Source organism: Nothobranchius furzeri, chromosome 14 (genome assembly GCF_043380555.1).
Source record: "Nothobranchius furzeri strain GRZ-AD chromosome 14, NfurGRZ-RIMD1, whole genome shotgun sequence".
NCBI lineage: Eukaryota > Metazoa > Chordata > Actinopteri > Cyprinodontiformes > Nothobranchiidae > Nothobranchius > Nothobranchius furzeri.
Window position 1 is genome coordinate 14,482,602 of NC_091754.1, and position 26,330 is coordinate 14,508,931.

At 38.7% G+C, this 26,330-nt stretch overlaps 1 protein-coding gene across 4 annotated transcripts in view; it reads left to right on the forward strand.

The window, feature by feature from the left end:
* pard3bb (par-3 family cell polarity regulator beta b) overlaps positions 1 to 15,876 on the forward strand; it is a 326,214-nt gene extending 310,338 nt beyond the window's left edge. For 3 of the 4 annotated variants that reach the window (XM_054747065.2, XM_054747066.2, XM_054747068.2), the window contains 3 exons: positions 14,526 to 14,735; positions 14,807 to 14,911; positions 15,098 to 15,876. In XM_054747065.2, coding sequence (XP_054603040.1) covers positions 14,526 to 14,735; positions 14,807 to 14,911; positions 15,098 to 15,206 — 424 coding nt within the window. In that variant the 3' untranslated portion in view covers positions 15,207 to 15,876. Of the gene's footprint in view, positions 1 to 14,525; positions 14,736 to 14,806; positions 14,937 to 15,097 lie in introns of all 4 variants that reach the window. The other variant, XM_054747067.2, reaches the window with a different exon arrangement.
* The last annotated feature ends 10,454 nt before the right edge of the window (positions 15,877 to 26,330 follow it).

The following is a 26,330-nucleotide window of genomic DNA, read 5'->3' on the forward strand; positions in this document are numbered from 1 at the left end:
CTGGAAAACTTTGGGAAATTGGACACATTTGCACACGTTGGCATACCGTGCATGCTAGTTCTGTTTCCAATTAGAAACATGCACGTTTACTTAAATACTCAGCCAGATACACATGTACGTGTCAATATTTGACCCCCTTCTGTGGAGGTCACTGTGCAGATTTAGCAGTCACAAAATCTGACCGTTTTTGGATAGAACCATAAAAGTGAAATGATTCAATTGATGGTTTATTCTGGGACACTCTGACTTTGAACAGAAACCTTTATGTGTTGCACTTGTAAAGTGTTTTTTCTCAAGTGGAAAATCTTGAGATTGGAGTGGCTTCTGAAACAGAAAACCGCTTTCTCCTCGTGGATGAGATAACGGTTAACAGCCTTATTCAGTTTCTCATGCGGCCAAGTCTCAGATGACTCATGCCAAATATTTTTTGCTAACTTTGCACTTCTCTTCATAACGGCCCCTTCCACAATGACCACTCCAGTCTGAAAGCAAAAGCAATTACAAAATATTCAATTCAATTTATTTACGTGGCTCCAATTCACAGTGAAAGTAATCTAATGGTGCCATGCAAGATAAATGTTAAACAAATAGGGTCATAAACTTAGAAATGGCTCCCTTCTCTAAGACGTGTCAGAATCTTCATTGTCTTTATCGGTTTGTGCATATTTTTCTTCCTGTTAATTAAATCAAGAGAAAAGCAAGGAAATAAATAAAGTTTTGAAACCAGACCCACTCCGTTGACCTTATGAAAACATTGACCTTTCCCACTCTTCTCGAAATAGCTGTCAGGCTATAGGTATCTAGTGTCTGCATGCCTTTATACCTGTGTGCTAACCAGTGGCAGCTTCACACTATTTTAAATGTGCTGTTCTGAGTGTGTTTTTCTATTATTTCCAAGTAAGTCCAGAAATAGCTGCAGGGCTGTTTAATCAGGTACGGTACCTCTGACTCAAGATCAGTTAACTCATGCACTGAATATCGTGTTCATGCGTACGTGCATGCACGCTGGAAGAAAAGAATGTGATGACTCTACAATTAAAACCTGATCTTCAGTGCATTTTGTGTCCCTGTCTAAAGCTCAAGCACCTCAGCAAACAAACATCACCACTTGAAATAGATAGAAGTATGTTAAAGGTGCAGGAAAGCTTTAGTATATTATCAAAGGGGGCTTATTATGTAAAACTCATCTTTTGATTCATTTTGTGCTGCCATGTGGGTCTCTACTGCCTCTGTAAGCACTTCAAAAGTTGAAAAAAAAATGCCCCCTTTGTTTTCTGTCAGTGTTTAAAACAGCTTGTTTTAGGAATTATGTAGGGATGCACCGATCAGGCTTTTTGCTGCCGATCACCGATACCGATATCAAAGAATGCTGATCACCGATACCGATATCAAAGAATGCTGATCACCGGTACCGATCGTGTGGATTGGCCAGAAATTTTCTACAACATTATAATGAGTGCTACAAACTACATAATCTGGGAATAAAGGAAGTGGAACCTAATCTAAAATGGTCTGTATTAGGGTCGTCACGGTGTGAAAATTTAACCTCACGGTTATTGTGACCAAAATTACCACGGTTTTCAGTATTATCGCGGTATTTTTTTTAAACGTGCTACATTTTCACACAATTAAATAAACCCTGTATGTCAGGAAATATTGTCCTCAGTTTGTGTCTAAATTTTGCCTAAAATGTGTTATTTTGTAATTATGTTGTTTATTTGTTTACATTTTTTCCCTTTAGTCTTTAAAATACCAATATTTGCCCATAACTTATTATTTTTTGTCTGTTTGATGTCATCATTTTAAAAATATTAGATCAGATGATACTCAGTACTCAAGTAGCCTTCTAATCAGATACTTTTTTACCCTTACTTGAGTAATAAACCCTATATCAGGAAAATGTTGTCCTCGGTTTGTGTCCTTCCAGTGAGCTTTGCAGATGTGGGAAAATGTCATCAGGCAGTAATCATTGTTAAATTCATAATTATTCTCGGAGAGAGACCAACTCTTATCTGCCCCTGGGAGCCCCGTAATGCATAGCGTCATTTCAACATGGGGGTGTCCGCGACACGGTTTATATGCAGGTAGCGGCGCTGCGGCTGCTTTATATAGCGACTCGTTGCATTCTCCCTCTACCCAAATCCTCGGATCACACATTTTAGCTAAAACGCTAACGTTAGCTTGACTTGAGTTGACTGTAGAGTTGTGGGTGATGGTCACGCAGATGTGTCATGAGATTTGAAGCGTTGCTGCCTTTCACAGACACTTTTTCTGCACGTGCCGCAAACAGGATAGCCGTCTTCTATAAACTCCCTCGGCATTCTTCAAATATCTAAAAGATGCCCGTACTTCCGACTTTGTCTTCTTTGAGGGATAAAAAATGTCCTCCTGAGTGCTGCCGTCTCTTCCTTTGGCCATTATTTCAGCTTTAGCTTCAAGAACGTTTTGGTTGTAAACAACAAAGTGCGCATGTGCCGCCGGCAACTTCAGCAGATGATACGGTGGCTGGTAAGGGTCACCACGCCTACACCGCAGCCACGGTAATCCACCGAGATATATTTTTTTTTAAAACAAGACGGTTGTTATTATTGTCAACTTTTTTTTACTGGGGTTTACAGCTCCACCGGTTACCGTGACAACCCTACCTGATCGGTCTGCTTTGATCTATTTTGAAAACTCCGATCAAAACCGATAGGGGCGCTATCGGCCGATTGGGATCAAATGCCGATCCATCGGTGCATCCCTAGAATTATGTACCTAAAACAAACCGTTTCCATAAGGGCTAGTTTGTGATGTCACAAGTGGGGAAATTGACAATTTACCTGTTCAGACTGGCTTTTACGTGACCTTCATCACCACCCTCTCCTTATTCTGCCCTTTCTTCCAATTCCGCCTTTCCGGGGATCCACTGTTTACCTCTTTCTTGTTAATTTTCTCTTTCGCTGAAACGATTCATTCTGGAAGGTACTGAAAATGTCAAGAATCAAACTGCTGTAATTCATTTATGTGTGCAGGATTCTTTAAAAAATGCATGTTTTGTATTGACCATAGAACTATTATAACTTTGGAAAACAGACCTAATATGTCTTATTTTATATTGGTACGTGTCCACATGACACAGTTCCTACCAATATTGTGCATATTTTAAATCTGCATGATATTAGGCAAGGCAGCTTTATTTATATAGCACATTTTAAACAGGGGTAATTCAATGTGCTTTACAATTAGCATCAAGTAGCACAACAATGTATTAAAATATTTATGATGAAAATTGCTTCATGTTCGTAACATGGAAATAGAATCACAAATAAAGACACAAGTTTGCATAGAAAACAGAAATTTTCTCATTGCACAACTTTCAGATCGTGTGCAAATGGCCATGATGTATTGTTTTTATCACATTTCAGACATTTCAGTCTGCCTTTCAGTTGATTCTAACATTCCTGCCTATCTAATGCACGTATTTCTTTTTCTTTCCTGTCTTTTCTTTAGGCTTTCAATTAGTAAGATAAGCTTCCGTAAATATAACAAGCATACACTTCTAAATAGCAAAATGTGAAATATTTAGTTGCATAGTAAAAAGCACAAGGTTCTGATTATTCGAAGGTCAATAGATGGTTATTAGGTTGGTAAATAGTAGCAGGTTGTGCCCCGTGCGTGCCCCATTCCTGACCCATTCATACATTCTTTCTCTCCCCGTGTCAAAAACACGCTCGCTAATAGACACGCATCTATTTCGTCTTATTATTCTTGTAATTCAGAAAGATAAGGGGGCAACGAAGTGACATAAACAGACGAGGGTCAGGAGTTGACAGACTTCACAACATGCAGATTGTTAGTTTTTTAAGATGTACTGACTAAAGATTTCATCAAGAAAAAAACTAGCTGTGAACCAAAGTTGCATTGATTTACATCTGTTCATACCTATAAGTCAACCTTCACCTTTCGTCTAAGTTCATTACCACATTTGTAGACCAAATATTTGCACATTTGAGACTCATAAACCGAGACTGACCTAATGTCAGTTGAGGACATTATTCTGATCTCTGTAGATTTACTTTCAGCTGCTCAACATACAGCCTTGAACCAATCCGATTAGCCAGACATCCTTTCTCAATATTTCCTTGTTATAGCACTAATTTGATTAAAAGAGCCAATCAGAATTGTTTTCCAGAGGTCTGGAGAAGCTGTCACTTCCTCATTATAATGATAATTTGGTGTTTACTAACTATAGCACAGATGCTTTACTGTGTGCTCTACATATTTTCTCCTAATCCACCTATCAGCATCTCATTTTTATACTCTCTGAACTTAGGCTGAAAAGGACACTTTTGCATCATATGAGCTCGCCAGGGAGAGAAATGAAATGAGAAAGTGTCTAACTCTCTTGAGAAGACCTCCCAACCCGTCCAGAGAGTTTCCCAGACCACTTTACACACACTGCACAATCCACCCCATTGTTTAGTTGTTTTTCGGTTTCTCTGGACTCATTGAGACTCTGATTGTTTATTAGTTTTCCCAGGAATCTAGAGTTTGACTGGGCCATATCATGTTTTCTTCTTCTTTTTTTTTTTTTTTTTTTTTTGTATTTTGATGCGCTGCAGAGGAAAACGTTCAGTTTTTATGGTCTGGTTTGTGTATCTCGGTGGGTTCAATCACGAGATATTTGATTTTCCCCTACATTCGTTGTCAGCTGGTTCTGCTTAACTAATAATGACCAGATATTTTTTTCCAGGTTGGGAAAAAAATTGAACAAGATTTTAGGAGGTGCTGGAGTTGAGCCGGTATGGTATGTTTCTCACGTGGAAATAAGAATTATTTAGTTACAAAATGAACACATATTTTCACTGCATCAAACTCAATAAAATGTAAATGATCTATTATGATTTTTATTTAGCACTCAATACATTTTCTCTATTATTCATGTTTATTTGAGTGTTTTGTTTTTGAACACACAGGAGCTTCATTGTGCTGCACAGCTGGTCATTTTTAATATGTGGGAGAATTAATGCGTACATTGTTCGCTTGCATCTCACAAAAAGAAAATCGACTAAACTCTAAATTTGACGACAGTTGCAGCAACCAAATGCTAACATCTGGCAGTGATTTAGTAACCATCTGTGGTTTCTGCCCAAGAAATGTTCAAGTTTCAGAATTTGTCTGCGTAGAAAGATCATTAAACATGTTTGTGCATGCATGCAAATATTTAGATATCTTTTATAAAGAATCACACACCGCATTTGTTAGCAGTTTTAGCTCAAGTCTTAAAAATAGCATGTACATTTCCTAGAAAAGATATTTTTTCATATAATCTTTACGTTTTTGTATTTCAAAACCTTTACTGAGTTTTGTTGTAGAGCTGCGTTTGTTTCTAAAGCTGAATTGAAACTGATTAAAAACAATAAAAAAGGAGTAACGCTTGGTGAAGGCTGGGTAGTTCCTGTGTCACCGTCGGATCAAACAGAACAACTTCTCTAGTTCTGATCCATCTTACATTTGACTTGTTGCTCTGAATGAGCTGCCTGCAGTAAATCGTGCCTCTGTCATTTTGGCAGTCCAAATGGCATGGCTGTATCATGATGGGATGTAAAAAAAACTCCAAATCCCCATTATTCTGCCCTCTCAGTGTTTCCGAGGCAACAGTCTCCCACCATCTGGACAGCTTTCATCCCTCAGTCCCTCTTATTTTCTTCTAATGGGCTTCTTATCTGTCCTGTTTTATTTTCTCAAAAAGATTTTTTTAATACAATTAACACCTTCGTTTTTGTGCGTGCTGTAATGTGGAAACCCTTTTTGCTTGTATCTAACTTTCAAGTTTCAAGCTTTTAAAGTTTGGCTTTTTTTATTATTTGTCCTCAAATATTTGTTACCGTAGATATAACGTAACATGTTTTTTCCAAATCTGTGTGCTTAAATACTTTCATACTCAAGGGAACATGATCATGTTGGTTTCCTTCACTAGTAAGTCATTTATATGTGATGTACTGCAGGATTAATCTTACTTGACAGAATTTTATTGACAGAGATGGATAGGAGCCCCTGAAAGGTGTTTTGTTTCATTGAAATGTGAACAAGTAAGTACTCAGGCGTGTGTGTGTGTGTGTGTGTGTGTGTGTGTGTGTGTGTGTGTGTGTGTGTGTGTGTGTGTGTGTGTGTGTGTGTGTGTGTGTGTGTGTGTGTGTGTGTGTGCCTGTTATTCTCAGCAGATGCTGACCTTCAGCATGCACGCTCTCTGGAGGGCACTGCTAGCCTTTTTTCTGCTTTCTCTATCCTTCTTCTTTAAACCCCGCCTCTTTGTTACCTTCATCGTCTCGTTTTTCATTCTCTACCCCTTTCTTCGTCCTTTTCTTTCATGTTTAGTAGCATCATTAGATGCTCGTTTGAGAGGCTAAACATCTCTGTCTTTGGTCTTTATTGGTGTGATTTTGTGGTGAATCCCGTTTGGTTTTTAATCCAAAGTTACAGGTGGTGGTTTTGTAAATGGTAAATTGGCCTGTATTTGATATAGCGCCTTCTAGAGTCCTGGAACCCCCCAAGGCACTTTACAAACCATCAGTCATTCACCCATTCACACACACATTCACACACTGGTGGGGATGAGCTACAATGTAGCCACAGCTGCCCTGGGGCGCACTGACAGAGGCGAGGCTGCCGAGCACTGGCGCCACCGGTCCCTCCGATCACCACCAGCAGGCAATGTGGGTTAAGTGTCTTGCCCAAGGACACAACGACAGCGACAGACTGAGCGGGTCTCGAACCTGCCACCTTCCGATTGCGAGGCGAGCACTTAACTCCTGTGCCACCGTCGCCCCATGAATGAAACTGAATTTCCTTTTTATTTTGCTCTGACTATTTGAGCTGGATTCCTCTGCCCTCTGTTTCTGCTGACTTTGTATCGACTTTACATTCATCAGACTTCCTGTTGTCCTATGCAAATGAAGATTTGACCCATTAGTGGTCCGCCTTTTGCTTGTAAACTGCAAAGTACCTCAACTCAAAATTCCCCCACTGCGAAGTTCACACGCTGAACACCAAATTAGTAAGCAGGTCAAGGAGGAGAAGATTCAATCTTCATTTTAGCCAGAAAAATAGTCTCCAGTGACAAATGTTGGATGTTTATTTTATGAGCAGTCTTAACTCTTCATTTAGTCTCCCCTGCAGCCTCACGTACGTTTGCTCAGTATTCACACTCCATTCATGGTGCTTGACCGCATTTGTTAGTTTGTGTGTTGGCAAGAAAATGCATTTGTGTTTGGCTGAAAATGTGCAAAAGTATGACAAAGCAACCTAAAAGGCATGTTTTAATATTTAAATAGGACTTCCTGGACGAACACCTGGTAAACTTGTAAAAGTTAAATGACTTAGAATAAATTGGTCAGTCCTTTAGTGGGTTTGCATCATAAAGACAGAAATATATTATATAGCGCCTCTTATACTAGTTTCCTTTGAATAAAATTTTCACAAAAAAGCGAAACATTCATGAATTTCAAGCTTATTATTAGGTAAATTAAAGATTCGTAATAGCCAGTGACCCAGTTGTTAACCAAATGGTTATTAGCTTTAGTAATTGGTGTTGAACATTTGAAAGTCTTATCTGTGTATTTAGTGTAAGCCCCCACCTCTCTCCAAATCCTGGTTGGCCTTTGTTACCCTTTAACCCCATCTTCTGTGTTTGGTGGAAGCTGGTGCAGTGTCATGTGACTTTTAAAAGGTCAAAAGTCAAGAAAGAGTTGGGAACACACACACACACACACACACACACACACACATCATGATGACAGCTGAACCAACAGCATGCCATCTATGACAAACAAATACACTCTGGCACAGCAAGAACCACTTATCCATGAGTAGGACAGCTCAGGACTTTATTGAAGCGTCTCAGATGTTGAACTTCATGACTTGGTTCTGCTCTGGTAAAAGTTTAAGTTTCCTTTAATTGATTTAATCAAACAGCTGCTAGTTTCCTGTGGCATCTCCTGCATTTGTGGCTCACATTCTGCCTCTTTATGTTAACATCGTTAACAAAAATGTCAGAATGTTTTGGCATCACAAACACAATTTACAGTGTGAATGTTATTTAAATACCCGCTGACCTTGCTGAACACACAATGTAGTTTTGTAAAACCCCATTTCGCTCTGTTTTTTAACATTTAATGGCAACAAAATTTGACTTTTAGCAAGTTTTCTAGACGTCTGTTGAGGTTTGAATTATGGGGGAGCTAAGGGGAGCCTGGCTCCCCTGAAAGGGGAGCGGAATCCCCTAAAAGCCCTCAACACACACTTCCAGGGAGAGCCCAAAAAGATCAAGTTTCAACCCATATTCCATTATTTAATATGTGTTTCCAGACATGAATCATGTAAATCAGTGTATGGAATTGAACTGCATGAGTTAGATTCTTAACACCTTTCCTACAAAATAAAATATTTAGAGTCACAAAACTGACTAGGCCCATAAAATTAAAGCTAATTTTATTAACTTTCCCTTTTTATTTTATATATTTCTTCAATTTTTCAAGCCTTTGGCAAAAAGAAAAAGACCAAGCTATAAAGTTCTCAGTAAATTACACGTTCTGGTTCAGAAATAAGCAGAGCTATTTCAGTTCTTGCTATATTTGTTGAAAAAGGGTCAAACGAGTCACCCAGTCACAGAAGACAAAGCATTAAGTAGCTCCTTAATGTTGTTTTTAAATAACAATCACACGTCTTAGTTATTCATTACTTAAATTACTTCAAAATGCCACTACTTTTATTTCTATGAAGTACTTAAAGTACCATTTTTTTATTGGAGGCAGGTTCTCATTTAATAGAAAAACTTTTCTATTTCACTACAAAAGCATTTTGATCCTTTTCATTGTTGTAATCTGTGATAAAAGCAGAAATTTGGCTGAAGTATGTTAAAAACTACATTTCTAGTGGATCTGGAGGTCACTCATTCCTTATGCTAACAAGTTGTATAAAAAACACTACTAGGTACACAAACTGATCTCAAGTCACATTTAGCTAATTCTAGTACTGGAATATGCAAAGTAATTTTGCATAATAAGTGCAATTCTGCTGTGGAACATGTCCTTGTTGCAAAGTTTGGACATAAAGAAGTTAAGTACATCCATCTGCTCTTGACTCAAAGAAAAATCGAAACCTAAATAGTCCAAAGTTGACGCGAATGCCTTTCAAACAAGCTGTCACTATTTTAGTTGTATCGCTTCATTGCGTCATTGGCGGGATGAGCGATCCAATAGAACGCTGTGATTGGCAAACCACTAGAGATCTGGCCTGCTGGGGCTCCTGTGGACATGTAGAGCAAAATCATTTTGCTTTGACAACTTTCTGTCTAGATTTCTAGGCTAACTAGGAGCCACTTGAGTCAACAAGAATTCACTCATAACTGCAAGGAATTTAATTTCAAGAGGGGAGATACACATGGCTTGGGGGGGGGGGTGTCAAGAATTAAAATTTTACACTTATTTTTGGAATGTAGGGTCATTAGATTTTATTTACATAAACTTCTACCTCATTTCAGGAAAAAGTAAGTAAAATGGGTCACTCATGCTTTATGAAAAAATGGGGGGCATGTCCTCCCTGTTCCCCCCAAAACGTACGCCCATGCATTCCTAAAGTTATGACTGTTATCTGTACATATAGGACTCGTTGTGTATTATAGTTTAGTTCTGTTCTGCATTTTACACTGAACGTTTTCTGAAAGATTGTTTGGCTAGGACTTTTGCCAGCCTGTTTTTATTTCAAATAAACTAAGAGAGTTGATTAATCTCTTCTCTGTGGATCTGCTGGTATTCTATATATTCCAATAATTCTGGGAAATGCCTTTAAGTGATTTAAAGCAATAGTAAATGTTATTACAATAGACCTCAGCGACTTTCCTACCAGCGACGAACGCACTCGGCTGTCTCATCCCACTCTTACGTTGACAGATATGACGATATTTCTCCGCCTCATTATTTTCCACTTAAGCTTTCATTGCCTCATTGTTTGGACTCTGTGATTAAAGCTTCTTAATGAAGTATCATATTAGAATGATTAAGTGGAGTTAAAGTAAGTTTAACTCCAGAAACTTTTATGCAACATCGCCTCCATTTTCTCTTAAACATCGTTATGTCAGCAGCCGTGCAACAATCATAACTATTAATCTGGTTTATTACCAGACTGTCAACATATTGTGGTTCTTGTTGACAGCGAAGCTAATAAAAATATATCATGAACCTAAATCTAACCTCATTTGCTCTTCTTTAGTTTTTCTTTTGTTGTTTTCTTAAAACTTCCCCCTCTTATCCATCACTTTTCCTCCGCTCAGACTGAATCTGTTTGCGTTTTGGTTTTATTGAGATAATCCATCTGAAATGTTCCATTGAGGTCTTCAACCTGCCTCTTTTAATGAAGACATTTCCGTTCTGGAGTCTTAGTGATGGATGGTTGTGAGTTTGTGCAAATAGATTGGTGTGTTTCCTCTTGTGCAACAGCTGTGTGTGCAATCCTTAAAGACCAAGTGACCAAGAGTGTGTGTGATTCTGAGAGAGAGGGGCAGGTGCACAGAAAATAACAAGTCCTTGTTTCCTCCGAAATCCATCAGAAATCTTTTAAACACCATGGAATTAGAGCAGCTCACATTACTCTCAATTACTGTCAGACCTAAAGAGAAATTCCTCCAATTATCCTCTCAAATACCTGACCAGATTAAGGACAGTGCTATCTGTAAGCTAACAGCAAGAAGAAGTCAGATATCATGTAGTTTTACTCAATGGCTTTCCTGTTCTGCTCAGACTGTTTTCAATTTGTCTCTTTTGGTTTGATGACTCTCTCAATTATGCTCAACTACTTGTTGCATGTGCCAGGAAGCTGTTCTCAATCATTACATCTGTTGCTCTCGTTTCGTCTTCTTCCGCACCTCTTCCTCGCGCACACATGTGCACAGACGTCAGCGGACCGCCAGCCTCCTCCTCGGGTCTAAACTCCACTCCAGCTGTGCTCCAATTTGCCTCCTCCAGAGTGTATGGGGTTTGAGAGGGGGGTGATTAGCACCGCGTACTGAACAGAAACAGTGAGAGGGAATATGTGTGTGTGTGTGTGTGTGTGTGTGTGTGTGTGTGTGTGTGTGTGAATACTGGGTTCCATCCACATTACTCCATAATCCCCAGCTGCCGTGCCGTGCTGACTGGGTTCCTGGAGGAAGAATTTCAAACTTGCCACTGGATTTACAACGGATTCTCCAAAGATTACTGCCGGATTTCCACGCCATTCCGTTTGGAAACTTTCATAACACATTAAGTCTGAAATGATTATTTTTATATTTGGGCTGTTGGAAGTTTTATTGATCTAATTATTTAAATTACAGACCATTGAATGAAATAAAATCGTAAATGTGTCACCAAACACCCGCATGTTCGAATTCAAAAAATTCACATGACTGATTTTAAACAGCAGATTGTTTTCGTTTTGGCGCACAAGAGTTTGAGATAAGTTTTGCAATGATCTCCAGACATGATTGTACCTATAAAATCAGATTTTGATTTGATTTAAAACACATTACAAATTATTATTTTATAGAACTTTGGTTGTCTTTGCTTTGTTGGATGGTTGGTTGTGGGTGGATCATGTGCAAAACAAGGTGCAACAATGTGCATATCACTGAATTTTGTTTTTACTCATTTGTTAAAAATGAAATTATTATAGTTTCCTGAATATCTTATGCATGTTACCAAATAGTTTTATCTGTAGTTTGACCAGTGGTGCCAGGGCGTTCTCCGTCTGTGCCCCCAAATTATGGAATGACCTTCCATTAGAGATCAGACAAGCACCCTCTGCCAGTTTTTAAGAGCAGGTTGAAGACCCATTTTTCCGCCGTGGCGTTCCACTAGCTTTCTTTTGATGTAGTTATTGGTATATTTTACATAGTAAAATATATTAAAATGCACATTATTGAATGCAGTGAGCGGTCTTTTGACAACTTCCACAGCAGAAGCCAGAGATTATCCTTCAGTCCTTCACAATAAGAGTCTATAAACATACAGATTAACTTCCAAACCTCTGTGACTTAAAACAAGTTTTTTTTTATTGTTACTTGGTAAGATTATTGTCTTTTCTTTCAAGCTTTGAGATACAAATACATATTTGAGACTCTTATTGTGAAGGATTTAAAAGTTTCTTTGATTTCTGTTGTAGAAACCAAAGGACAGTCCCTTTTTTTGAGGGTCACCTACTTTAAAGCAGCTCTTATGAATTTTCCTGCTTCTCCCTTTTACTGGTTGACAGCAGAATTACAACAGCCATAAATAGCCCTGCCATAGCCTGCTGTAGATAGTGCTACCAACAAACTAAAGCTAACAGGAGACGACTGATGCTAAATAAGCCACATAGCAAAAAGATTCAGACTGTTGGACAAAAAAAAACTATTACTTACAAGACCAGTAGCTACAAAGCCAGGTCACCATCAGTATTTTGTAGCCTCCTTTAGTTCGCTGAATTGAGTGTAGGCCACGCCGATGTTCACCTTCATTTAAATTCTCTGCTTCACCTTTAAAGACATTACTTTCTACTTCCAAGCTCCGCCATGATGCCAACAAACTTCTTTTTTTACTTTTTACTGATGGTAAGCAGACCTAAAAAGCTAACTGCTAGCCTTCATGTGCGCTCCTGGCATAGTAAACAGCTATTGGCACAGCCATTTTAAACATTAGACAAGAAATGTATATATTTATATATATATATATATATATATATATATATATATATATATATATATATATATATACATATATTTACATATATATATATATATATATATATTTACATATATATATTTACATATATATATATATATATATATATATATATATATATATATATATATATATATATATATATATTCTATCACTTATCTTACTGTTGCCTCAGTGACATAATCATGTCCAGAGGTCGAAGGCACAAAGACTGACCAATAAAACGTTGCAGATTGCTTGAGTTGTCATCATAAAATGTCTATAAAAGGAGCCACCAGAGAACCAGACACATAAATAGGCAGGAAAGCCCCTCACGCCGACATGTTTGTGGAAGAGCAGACAAAACGGCTGCAGATTTTAAAAAGTGAGACATTGGACACTCTCAGCTGATAGGCTCGCCCTAAACGGCCGACGATAAGGAGCCGAGTGAGTCAGAAACCAGAAGACAGGTGACGGATAGGTTAACAGATGAGTTGACATATAGTAGCAGAAATGCGAGGTGTGTGTGCGCTCATTGACACATAAGTATACTAACAGCGAATGTGGAGCTGGGAGGGGCAGAAGAAGACATCCCAAACATGACAGGCATGTAGTTAGACACTGTCTCCTGCTGACCACCCAGATTGATACATGCAGGCGTCAGCATGGAGACCACCAGCACTTTTGCTGCCCTGTGCAAATATTCATGCATGAATCTGTTCCATTTAGTCTGGTTCATGTGCTTACGCGTACATTCTCTGCAGGCAGCAGCCAACACGTTGTGGTTGGTTGAAGACGGTGAAGCCCTTCCCACACAACCATCCAAATCAGTGATGTCATCTTTTTTCTGCTGATGCATTTAGCACAAGTGAATGTTTTTTCAGTTTAAAAAGCAGCAAGTGAGCAGACTAAGTGAGGAAAATGAAAGAAACAGATAAAATCTAAAACCTTCGCTATGTGGTCGACACATGTTTGTGTACTGGCTTTCCACCGGGACTCCGGACATCGATATCTAATAACAGGTCCGGACTGGTTTGTCTTTGCTTGCGTTAACTGAGCCAACCTAAAACTGTCACATGTCACTTATATTCTGTTGCTATGTGATCTTTGGCTGGGATGAGCTACTGGCTTGTCTGTTTGCCTCTCCAGTCCACAGCAGATCATCTCCAGCAGCTTTTCATGAATATTTCAGCCTTGCAGTCTGCAGACTGGCAACAAGTGTGCTATTAGCATTTGCTGCTTGTTGTTGTTTTTATTTTTTCATTAAATCCATCACGAGACAAAAGAAAAGTAGTGCGGTGCCAGCAGTAGGTTGATTATTTGTTGTATTGTGAGCGATTTCAGGCCGAGCAGGAGTCTCGAGTTGTGTCTGTGTTGCGGAGTCATGCAGATCAATCATGTTTACCTCTCTGATTGTCATTTTATTGTTCGTGTGTTTATTTTTCTTGACTTTTTTTTCTTAAGGATCATTTGAAAATCATAAGAAAGAAGAACGGCTCTCGTTTTTTGAGCCACAGTGTTGATATGATCAAAATCTGTCCTGAGAAAGGAGTAGAATCAGGAACTGTGAATGGATGTTTGGCTGTGGTGTTATTCTCTGAATACAGTCTCATCAGAAAAAAAAAGGTTTAAACTAAAAACAAATTTCTGGGAGTTCAGCCAAGAGTAATTTTCCTCAGAAGACACCATTTTGAGCGTCCAGCTGTTGTTTCACACGTTACCGAGCGTTTAAGGGAGACTGCTGACCCCCATTTTCACACAACAAAGTCAAGCTAGTTTTGCAATTTTCATGTTTCCGTGTCTCTTTTCCAGACGAGGTCCGTTGGATCCTGCAGATTATCCCGTCCAGCCATGGGCAGGTCATTACCCCGGGCCTCCCCAGGCCCAGCAGGGATACCCCCAATCCCAGACCTACTCCAACTCCCAGCCTGGCTTGTCTCATTCCAACTACCCACCTGGCCCGCCATACCCACGACCAGGAGACCCTCGGGGGATTGATGCTGGGTACCATCCCCACCCCAGGTTTGTAGCTGCTTCAAGTTTATCTACAAATTTGTGATGAATGTTACATAAATCTTGTCTTGTGGCTGTAGCTCCCAGCAGAGAGGGCCCTTACGACAGGATGTGCCCCCATCTCCTCCCCTCCGGGCCCCACGGTATGGAACTATGACCCATGGAACTGTGGGGGGAGGGTACAGGTAAAGAGGGCCGGTCTTCTGTTAGGTACGTTATTTATATATATATATATATATATATATATATATATATATATATATATATATATATATATATATATATATATATATATATATATGTTTCTTTTTAAATGACTGCTGCCCTGCACTGATCCTCGTGAACCTGAGAGCATGATTGATGGGTTACAGGCACCTGATGGATCCCAGTACACACCAGTATGATCAAACTGTGGAACAACTGAAGCAGCAACACCAAAACAAAAGAGGACAGAAGAATGCTACAAATGCGGCTGTTTAAACAAACCAGGTCAAGAGATTAAACCGCAGATGTATAAAACAAGCAGAAGCTAGTTGGAGATGTTTCGGCAATTTTTAGAAATTTTCTGTGTAAATAACATTTTTATTCCTCCTAAATCCATTGAATCAGTTTTATTACATTTTAAACTAAAAAATATAACAAAATTAACAGGATTTCACATTTAAAAACTTTAATCGTCCATGACACGTCGAGTTTGAGCAATATTAGCGTCATGCTAAACAAAGCGGCCATTTGAAGAGCGGGAACTCCTATAAACTAGTTTCCATTAACTCTTAAAGATTTTATCAGTCACCATTTGGTCTGTTCCTTCAGGATTTAATCACAGTAAAGTTCTGAATAAAATCTGGTTAATGATGTGCTTTTATTAATGCAGCAGCTTTCCATTTTTTTATGTTTCTCTGAGTTCAGATGGGTTTAATTACATTTTTAGTAAAAAAATAAAATTGACAAGTTCCTACAGTAGCAATCATTCAGATCCGACATAAAGTCTCTGAAGAGTTCTGAAATGACCTGTTAGGTTAAGAAAAGAGTCAGAAATAAAAGGATTTCTTTGTTTCACATCACTAAACTCACAGTATTATTGCATGTTTAATATGACAGTAAAACTTACTAGAAACAGAAAATGATGAAGAAAAGATTATTTGATTGTGAACCTTGAAAAATGTGTTGTTGTTTTTATTTCATGAATCTTTTATAGAATAAAAAGGATAGTGAAATAATCTTAAGTAGTCAGAAAGACAGTTGAGGAAGGTGTGAGGAGATGGAAACCAGTAAAGGGAGGGAGGGGATGTAAGAGAAGGTAAGAATAAAATACAACAAGGTCACTGAGGCCCAGGTTTCATCAAAGAATAACTAAAGCGTGCAGTAGGAGGTGAAATATGGAAGGACTGAATGTAAAGATTTTTTATTACACTATTTTTGTGCTGTTTACTTTTTAAAATTCGTAAATAATATCATTTTATTTCCATTTTACACTAGTGACTAACTTAGATACTATATATTAAGAAGGTACATGAAAAAGATTTTTAGGAACAAATCAGTTCTGACATTTTTATTTTTGGGGCGTTTCAGTAAAAACAAGCAACAGAGAAAAATCTCTCATATCAGAATAATAAATGAAGTTTTATTCGTCTAAATCTGTGTAACTGAATGTTTCCTCGTTTCTCCGAGTGCCTGAGATCTGATGTGAAATTGTAATTTTTCACTCTGTTTCTGCACGTATGTAACTTGTCTCAAGCGTTTCTTTTTATGTGTTTTTACAACATTTTTTATGACGATCTTTGATGAATTTCAGCAGATTTTCTGTAAAAGCATGATGCCTTTTCTCTGTTCACGAGTTTCATACAAGCCAAAAACAATCTGTAGAAGAATTTCAATCCAACTTTTTTACACATTTTCATTTTCAATCAACCAAAGTTTTTAACTTTGCATCCGAAAGAAAGAATTGCACAAGTTGAAGGTACTATTTTTCTCTTTATTCTGCCTTTAAAGAAACCACTGACTGAAGGAACCAGCTAAATAACATTTCATAACATTTTTTATGAATATTATTCTCCATTTATCTAAACAGATAAAGAAGTAAACCACACTTTATAAATGCTGTAACAACTTGTTTTCCAGTATTTTGCATTTATGTATATACCACCTTTTACATTAAACTGTACTTTACTAAACTCCTGTGTCCAAATATGTCATGCTTTGATTTGCTCCTGAACTTCCAACGCGCGCCCAGCACATCTGCTGAAGTTAATTTAACCGGCGTCAGGAGGAATGATTTCCCCCTCCACCACCCTACAAGGTGAGTCATTAACATTGCCAACCTAATTTAGTCCATCTTTTAAGCCGCTGATAAGTGGTACCTTTGTGATAAGAGATAAATGCCAGCCTCACATTAACAGAAGACTAATTATCAATTAGAAAAAAAAGATGATGATGAGCTCCGGTTGTGGTAAAAGTTTTCTTCACTTTTCTGGTGCGGTGCCGCCATACTTTAGGTCATTCTCCCTGGCGTTTGTAAGCATTTAGTCACAGTAGGTGGCCTAAGGTGCGTTGTTATTTGTCAGACGCTTTAGCTGCTCGGCTGCAATCGGAGGAGTTGGACGTAATGAGACACAGAAGATGAGGAAGTGTTTTATCAGCCAAGCATTAATTAGCATATCCCACACCTTTTGGCCAATAGGGAGACAGAGAGGAAGTAATTAAATTCTGTTGGGTCACTGCCACGTTTCAGTATGGATCTGCAAATTGTTTCTTTGTGTGTGTGTGCACGTGCATGTGTGTGTATTTGTGTGCGTGTTTGTGTGTGATTGTAATGACTTATGTTCAAGTGTTTGTGTCGTTGAATGTCGGTTTGTTCTGATCACAGGCGGCAGATGAAAGAAGTGGAAGGACTGAAAGACTACCTGACACATTAACTTTTTTTCTATTCGTTGGAAGAGTAATAAATGTGGCCATTAACAGCTACATGAAAACATTTGATTTTAATATTGACTTTAAAGAATTTTCTTCTGCTGTTGATGACCTGAACTCCCAGTGGGAGTAGAAGTTTCCCTATGGACCTCTTTTGTTAAGCTAATAAGTGTTACCCATTTACTTAAAAGCATCAGGTTCATAGTCTGGAAAGCCATATGTATATATTTAGGCTGTCAACAGCCAATAGAAATCACAGTCACGGGGTTGTCTTTCAAACTGTCTCTGCACGCAACTGGACAGCTCTAGAGACAGAGCAAATGTTTATGCCTGAAGTTAGGAGCATTTTATGTTAAATAAATATTTATTTTATCATGATTTGCCTGTGCCACGTGTCCTCCATGTTACCCCAGGTCCCCAAGATGCCTGGGTAGTAACATGGGGGCTCGTCCGGGATGTTTTAAACACTTATTCTTAATTGGACATGTGATCATTGGTATCTTTCTGTGTTTAGAAGTATGTGCAGGAGTAGCATCTTTAACTTTAGAACTGTTCGTAGCGGCCTCATCCCGTGCGCTAATTGATGCCTAGGGTTAGGGTTTGGTATTGCCAAAAAAATTAACAAAGCAAAACCTTTTATCCCAACTTCACACTAAAAGCATCAGCGGCGTGGAAAGGCAGCGGAATGTTGCTGCTAAGAGGTTGATTCAAATCGACCATGGCGCGAAAATTTTCAGGCGCTTCCCAGAAGCAGTTCACTGCACTGCTAAAGATAGGTTCTGGCTCTGTTTTTGTCGCGAGCCGCTTATGGGACACGCCAATCTCCGCAGTTAACATAGGGCTACACAGAAAATCACTCACAGTTTCAGTGTAAAACGTCTGGTAATTGTGAAAATAAAAGTCTATTACAGCAATGCAATTACATATCTATGTAGATTATGTCTGTATGTGTGATCTCACGGCCTATTTACTCCCTGCATCTTTTGAGAAGTGCAACAATGTGTTTTCCATGGCTTTAATCCTGGTAGTTGAGTGGAACAACATTATATATGACATCAAACATGATCTCCTTCTCTTTGCTTTAAGGCTGAATGGCATAAACAAACCATGACATTTGAAGTCTCAAGGATTCTTGTGATGTTGCAAATTCAGTGATGAGCATGGTGGAGAAGTCACTCGGTGTGTACTGGCTTACAGCGACGCTCGCTAGTAAACCGTTCCACTGCCATTCTGATGCTTCCAGTGTGAACTAGGGGTTGTGCTACTGCTATGACTTGTCTAGTTTTGTAGACCATAAGGTTCATTCAGTTCAGGAAGTCCGGAGCATTACAATTGTGTTAATGGCTTCCCTGAAAAGCTTTGCTGTTTGATTCTTTATTATTGCCTTGTTCTATAAACAATTCAACGGTATAACGCCTGGTTGTTGCAGAGATAATCCAGCTTTAATTAACACACATATGCAGGAGGCAAATTAATGAAAGCACCTGTACACCTGCAGATTTCTGCAGTCTGTTCAGAGCAGACATCGCTGCATGCATGCCGAAAAACATGCTCCTCTGCAAACAGAGAGAGCTTATCGAAGATCTGGGGAAGAGAGCTGATAAAACTCCAGTAACCATGTCTGGTGAGCTGAAAACACACATCAAACCTGGATTTAAACACCAAAGATGGAATCCTTCAGCCTGGAGCAGAAACATTGAGGATCCCCAAAAGAGGGGTTTGGAAAGTCTGATGTGGTGAAACAAATGTTTAAATTTTTTTTTGCCAAGCGTGCATACGGTACCATATGAGTCTGTGTGGCTGGTAAACGTTCCTAACTGTATTTGACGGACTGTCAAAGACCGACTGACTGTATGAAGCCGTCTTTGACTGACTGCATGTGTAATTGTTCCGACCTTCCCAAGGCAGGTCTGGCATGCTGTAATTATTAACAGTTATTATTAGTAGTTTTAATAAGCATCGTAAACCACTGTAATTAGGATTTCCTATTATGAGTAGCTGCCAGCGTGTGTGTGTGTGCGTGTGCGTGTGCGTGTGTGTGTGTGTGTGTGTTTGGGAAGGTATTGTTCAGTCAAAGCTATTACTGGCCGCCTGGCAGCTGCTTTTTGTTTCCTTGACTTCTGATTGTTTTGCATGTACACATGGTGTTTGAAGGCTGTCCTTAGAACTGCCAGACCTTCATTTCTCCATAATTATGGCCAACATACTGTCTTGTTTTCTCCAGAGTGTGGACTCAGGAGTCCTGATCACATCTGGGTCTTAACCCTTGTTCGTGAGAATAATACCTTTCTATGGAAATTTACTCCCTTTTTGTTGAGTTTGTAACTTGAGGGAGTTTAGAGGTTTAGAGCAACACTGAATGGGACGCATGCACGGTTCTGCAAAAATCAGCAGATATGTAGAAGTGAAACTCAAGGCCATGTGTGGGTTTTCCAATCAGTCATCAGAATTTATACTTTTACTTAACTTTACTTTTTCTTCTTTTTATACTCAAGTTGGGAAAATCACAAGAAAAAATGTTTCATGCTTGTTAGCAAAAATATCCCTTCTTTTAGGTAAATTCAGAACATAAGTTAAAGCTTTGTTTTTAATGCATATATATTATATACAATCTTTCTCTTTTTACTACAATTTTAAGTGTTTTCCTTTTTTAAACTTTTTTTTCCAGATTTATTTTTTCAGTGTTTTTATGCATTTTCACAAATTGTGTTTCTTGAATAAAAATTTTATACACAATTTAAAAGCATGCCAAGATTTTCCTGATATCGACAAAACGGTCACTAACCAAACAAAAGAAGTAAGACTGCTGATTTAACAAAGAATAAACTATAAACAAAACTATTAAAAAAAACATATTTTTGTGTTCTAAAGCCCAGGTTAACTCAGAAACCAGTTTTCACTTTTATTTTTATTTCTGAAAATGATCAGTTCACTCTTTTTTTTCATGCAGGCTAAATGTGAAAATACTCTCCTACCACTGTTTAACTTGCATTAACTTCTGATAGAAGACACACAGAAAGCGCTTGGTTCAGAAAAGCCTGACAGATCTATGTCACACTGTCACTTAACGTTCATGGAGTCCCCCATCTTAACTTGCGACTGGGAACTCAGTGGTAGAGTTATGTTGCTGTTAGCCATTCAGATGTGAGATGTCCAAATTTCAGGAAATAAAACTCCAAACAGACCTGCTGTCTGAACCTTCTTTCTCCTCCAGCTGACATCCATGTCCTCAAGGCTCACCAGAACTTTTTTCACCATAGAATGGCTTACAAGGCATTCTTTCCTACTACAGACAACTGCAAATATATTAGTAACATGAATAGCTTTAAAGCATTTTCATCACAATTGTATCCATATTTGTATTGTTCCATGTATTTTCTGCAAGTAACTGTAAAATAATCAGTGTGGTAATAAATTGCTATCATCATGAGAATGTGAATACTTTTCTTAAGTTTCATTTGAGATCTTTCTGAATCATTCATCTTCTATGACATTCCCCCTTCGGCCCCCTGGAATAAAGATCCAAAACGGAAAGAACAAATTGGAGTCATTACAATATCTTTAAAAAATCAACAAAAATGTATTCTATAGGTGATTTAGAATGTTTTTTCCCCTGTTTCCTGTCTGGCTGTGAAGCAAAGAGAATTGATGTCTGAATGCTGGTGAGAAGCTTTACAGATTTACTCTCAGGTGGAGCATCAAAGCTTCTGCTTTAATGTCACGCCTGATACTTAAAACTTTATTGTTATATAATACAACAGAACCAAGCTATCACTGTGTCAACCTGATGAGGAAATATAAAATCAACATTGTTTTGCTGAACAATCACACAATAATAAATCACAGTGCATTTAGTGCCCACCACAGCCTTAAGACATGTGTTGAACGTGCCCAAGTCCATACTTATGAGAGCACCATGTGAGTACCTGTGTGCGTACACGTGCTTGTATATGTAAGGTTTCTCTATAGGATCGTCCAATAGAGAGTGTAAGGGGCCACAGATCTGCCCCCCAAAGATGCGTAGGAGATGGAAGGAGCTCCAAGCCCCAGAGATCCAGGAGCTGACCCAGAGCACAGGGACTGGGAGACTGCAACCAGAAAAGCCCCTGCCCCTCGAGAGGCGCAGAGGATTGTCCCGGGGGGCCACAACCAGCAGCCGGCGGAGTCCCGGGAGACATCAGCGGCAAGCCCACCCGTGCCCTCCCACACCCCAAGGCGACCAAGCCTGGAACCCAGCGACCATTGAAACCATGAATGCTAATTAGACAATGTAGACTTTTATTTTGACAAACGTAGCAGAGAAAAAATATGTATTTTGATGCCCATTCTGGTTGGTTAGAAAAGCTACAGTAACCCCCATTAGGGCGTTTCTGTAGCCCGAGCAGAAACGCCCTACGGCTGGCTGGACCCTGCTCCCCTGGGAAGCAGTGAGTGGCTGGGAAAGCCACAAGAGCAGAAGTGTTGGGATCAGTAATTTTAGTTGTGTGTCTGTTGTAAGTCCGCAGATTCACATCCTGAACGGGTCATGGATGGTGCATTAAGGACACAGTCTGTCCTATTAAGTGCCTGTGTGTAAAAATTACATTTCCTCTGTCCCTTGTGCACGGTAATGACTTGTGGTAAACTCCACTGGCAGCTGTTTCCCCTCTTCCCGCCCAACACCCCCCACCCAACACACACACAAAGACACAATACACATTTCCTCCTGTGTTAACCTTGAGGCATCTCTTGAGCTCTCATACCAACTCTATCTCTCTCACTGGATCCACCAGGCCACAGAGAGGCGTCAGATCCATCTCTGTCTGAGAACCGAGGTCCCGTTGGGTGGGATTTTTGGAAGCAAGCAACCTGCCGTGTCCAGTTCCGGGTTCACGTGAGATTTCAGACAGAAAAGATGAGTCAAGACTTTAAATAAACAAAAATCATGCATGCACCTTTGACCACACACTCGCTGCACGAGCACACGCGTGCAGGCCAAACATTGTTTAACCTTCTTGACCTGGATGACTACCACGGCGTCTTGAGTTTGTTCAGGTGAATGTTTACTTCTAAAATCATTCTTATTTCAAGCGTGTTTACTCATCCAGGGTCTCCAATGTTTTTAGAGAGAATTACCAGCCAGTTTAATTTATTTATAAGCAAACTGAGAAGACAACGTGCTCATTTTATTCATTTGCACTTTTCCTAACCAAGGATGCAAAGTGTTTTGCATAAAATATAGAGGAGCAGCATAGATAAAATCAGTAGTGAAAACAGACGATAAAAGGGTGCCCAGAAGGTTCCAGACGCAGGTGAGTTAATCACAAAAACACTGAAATTAGTTAATAAAATTCCCTCTGAAATCTTCTGATTCCCAGGGAAAAGATGCCAGACTGCTTCATGTTAAACATGTTCACATTAAAGTACTGAATATGTGCACGTTTATAGTATACGTGATCCACGTATAGGGTGATGAGAAGCAGGTAGCAGATTATACAATTAGGTAAGCACAAACTACTGTGAGGAGTTCCTCAAGGTTTAGTGCTTGGTCCCTATTTTGTACATGACCACATTTACTGAAATTTATGTTATTTGCATCACAATTATATTTGCTCCAGTGAATGTTTACGACTGATTTTAGAGATGATCACAATAAAAATGAATAAACCAAAACGAGGCTTGAAAAGGACAAAACATGTTAAATGTCAGCAAATCATCGATGATGTAGTCCGGAAAATGAAAGATACTCAAAATACAACTAATCAGTTTTAATGTATTGATACTGAGTACATACTTGGCAGCATACTGTAATGTGATTTATTGGTTGCACAAAATGGAATTTAAATTATCATCAGTAGTTAGTAACTTCTCATTTTCGAGCAACAAATGATAAATATTTTTCTTTCTTTTAAAGAAGTGTACGATGGAGGACTCATGCCATGCAAAGAAAATAAAAACAAGAATGTAAGGAGATTAAACGGAAAATGTATTTCCAGAATTAATAGTATTCAATTTATCTTTCTTTTATTTCTTTTTTTTTCTTGAAATCATATTCTAACTTCAGCTAAACACCATGACTCGAATCTCAACACTTTGTATTATCGTTTTTCTCCGACGTGGCACAAATGCAGCGTTTTTCCTGTAAATATTCCATTTATTTTCCAAGCCTCCAGTAAACTCTGACTTCTTAGTCACAACAAACAACAAGCTGATGTGAAATTTCAATTAGAGAAATAAATGTGATAAACTGTCACTCAGCAGTCATAGCGGAGTTTTATCTCACTCTTCAGTCTTGGTGTGAAAAGCATTTTTACAACAGATAATTACAACAGACAGAAACACGAGAGATAAAACAAAAAACTTGGAAATGACCAATCAAGTCAGCCAAATGACTCAGGAGGTTGGTTTTATTCATAGACAAAGTCATAAGCTGGAGATTTCATATCTCCTCAAAGAAAGGAAGAAACAAACATTTTAACAAGAGAAGCTGTTGAGCCATTAACTTAAAATATGTAATGAAAAGAGGATGCTGAAGGTGGAGGAGGAAGGAAAGAGGGATGAGAGAGAAAAGGTTAGAGGAGCTCAAAGGAGGATAAAAGTTGGACAAGTGGCAGGAAAAGGGTATTGCACACAGATGGGCCATTGATCCGTTATCTCCTCAGCTTTCATTAGGCTTGTGAAGAATTCACGCAGCAAGCAATAATAAATCATAGGTTTACTGTGATGTCACTTCTGGAATTGAGCAATATTTGCTTTTTCACATCTCTATTTCAGTAAAGGATCCACTTTGTGGTTAATCTGCTTAAACTGAGGAATCAGTGCTTGAATTTGGATTTTTGTTAATCTCCTTAAAGTCTAAAGCAAAAAATATTAGCAAGTCTTTTTTGTTTAGTCACTTCAGAAATAGTGATGACTTTTTCCTTCACATTGACGGAAAAATATGTTGTTTCTTTTATTTTTAACCTTTATTTAATCAAACGTAGCCACATCGTTTTCCATCGTGACGTTACTCGTTGGTGACTCATCTCAGAGTTCAGAGTTTATAAAATTTGATTTCTTCTCTCCGTCGCTCTCGGTGCTCCAGATGGCCGGTCCAGCTTTGGGGTACAGGATTCAGTTGATACCAGGGTGCTTCTAGTGCCAAAAGTTGATCTTCTCGCAACTACGATGAGCTCCATGTGCTGGCATGAAAACGTGGTGGACAGATTCTCACCCAGATCCCATTTTATTCTCTGGAATACAGTAAAGGAGCAGGAAGGACAGAGTGAGGGTTTTCATCAGGTCAAGAACTTCCAAATGTCCTCGTCGTTCATCTCTCCATCTGTCTCCTTCTCAATAATCCTCCCTCTGTGTTGGCCCAGCTTGGTTTTTTTTCTTAATAACCTTTATATAAAGTAAATGTGAAGCAGTTGAAGCACTTTTGGATTATCTGTATATCCAGAGTATATTAAGGTCAGGTGACAAAGGCTTCTGTTGTCCAAGGAATGTTTTGGGAGAGCGAGGGAGGGATAAAGGGAGGAGTTAACTATTGATAAAACAGTTAAACGGGATGATGAGTGTTACAGGATGTGGATTAGTTGATTGTTTTCTTCTGGTTGGCCTTTAAGAACAAACCAGCTCAACTGCAACTTCTACAGTTTTAAATTCGTCCAATATTTGTGAAAAGTGAGAATAAAGCAGGATGTTTCTGATAAAATTTGCTCTTACTTTTTTATTTAGACAGAATATTTCAAATTTGATTTAGAAAAATTTGTAGGATATTTTACACAGTTGTGCACCAAGATTAGTCCAGTTTAGATCGATGTGAATATCTAATAGTGTGAAACTACATTTCGGCAGGAGTCAAAGTTAAACTAGAGTTTTTGTAACCTTCAGCTGTTATTATTTAAAAGCAAAGTTCACTGAGAAACCGTTTTCTACTTATTTTTTAAATATGTTTGGTCACTCTAAGTTTACATGCAGGCTAAATGTGAAAATAACTCTTCCCTTATTTCCTTCATTAGCCGCCGATAGAAAATAGACAGGAAAACGATCACATTAGAAAAGCTAGTCGTCTTGTTACATTAGCTTTCTTGGAATCACTCGTCTTGACAAGTAAGGCTGTTGTTGTTTTAGCATCCAGGAGAGAGCAGAGCACATCTCCACTATTAGAAGCTAACAGTAGCATTAGCAACTCCACAACAAAGCAGAACTTCTTAAGGTTTGTGTTATTTGTGGAGATAAAACATCAACGTTGCAGAGCAAACAGCAAACTCTACACTGGTAGAGTTGTGTTGCTGTTAGCCAATCAGAGGTGAGATGTAAAAATATCAGGAAGTAAGACTCCAAATCCTGACGTCTTCTGCGCCCCTCTGCTCTGGCTGACTTCTAGTTCCTGAAACAGGAGCACCAGAGCTTTTTTCCCACAGAGGTCAACTCTCAAGGGATTCATTAATAATAGAGACCACTGCAAATGTGTTGAAAAAACAAGTGAACTTGATCTTTAACTGTTTAACTTCATTCAGAAAACTCAGAAGAGATGTAGTTGTGAGAAAAAGTTACTGTCTGTGTTCTTTGTCCCAGAGATTTGGATGTTTTGCTTGTCCTCATTGGAAAATCCAAAACACAAACTCATTAACCCTTTGATGCATGAAATATGAAATCTTCAACCATGATTTTTTAAACAATTTTTTTCATTCATCTTTAGGTGTGAATGAAACAAATTTCAACAAATAT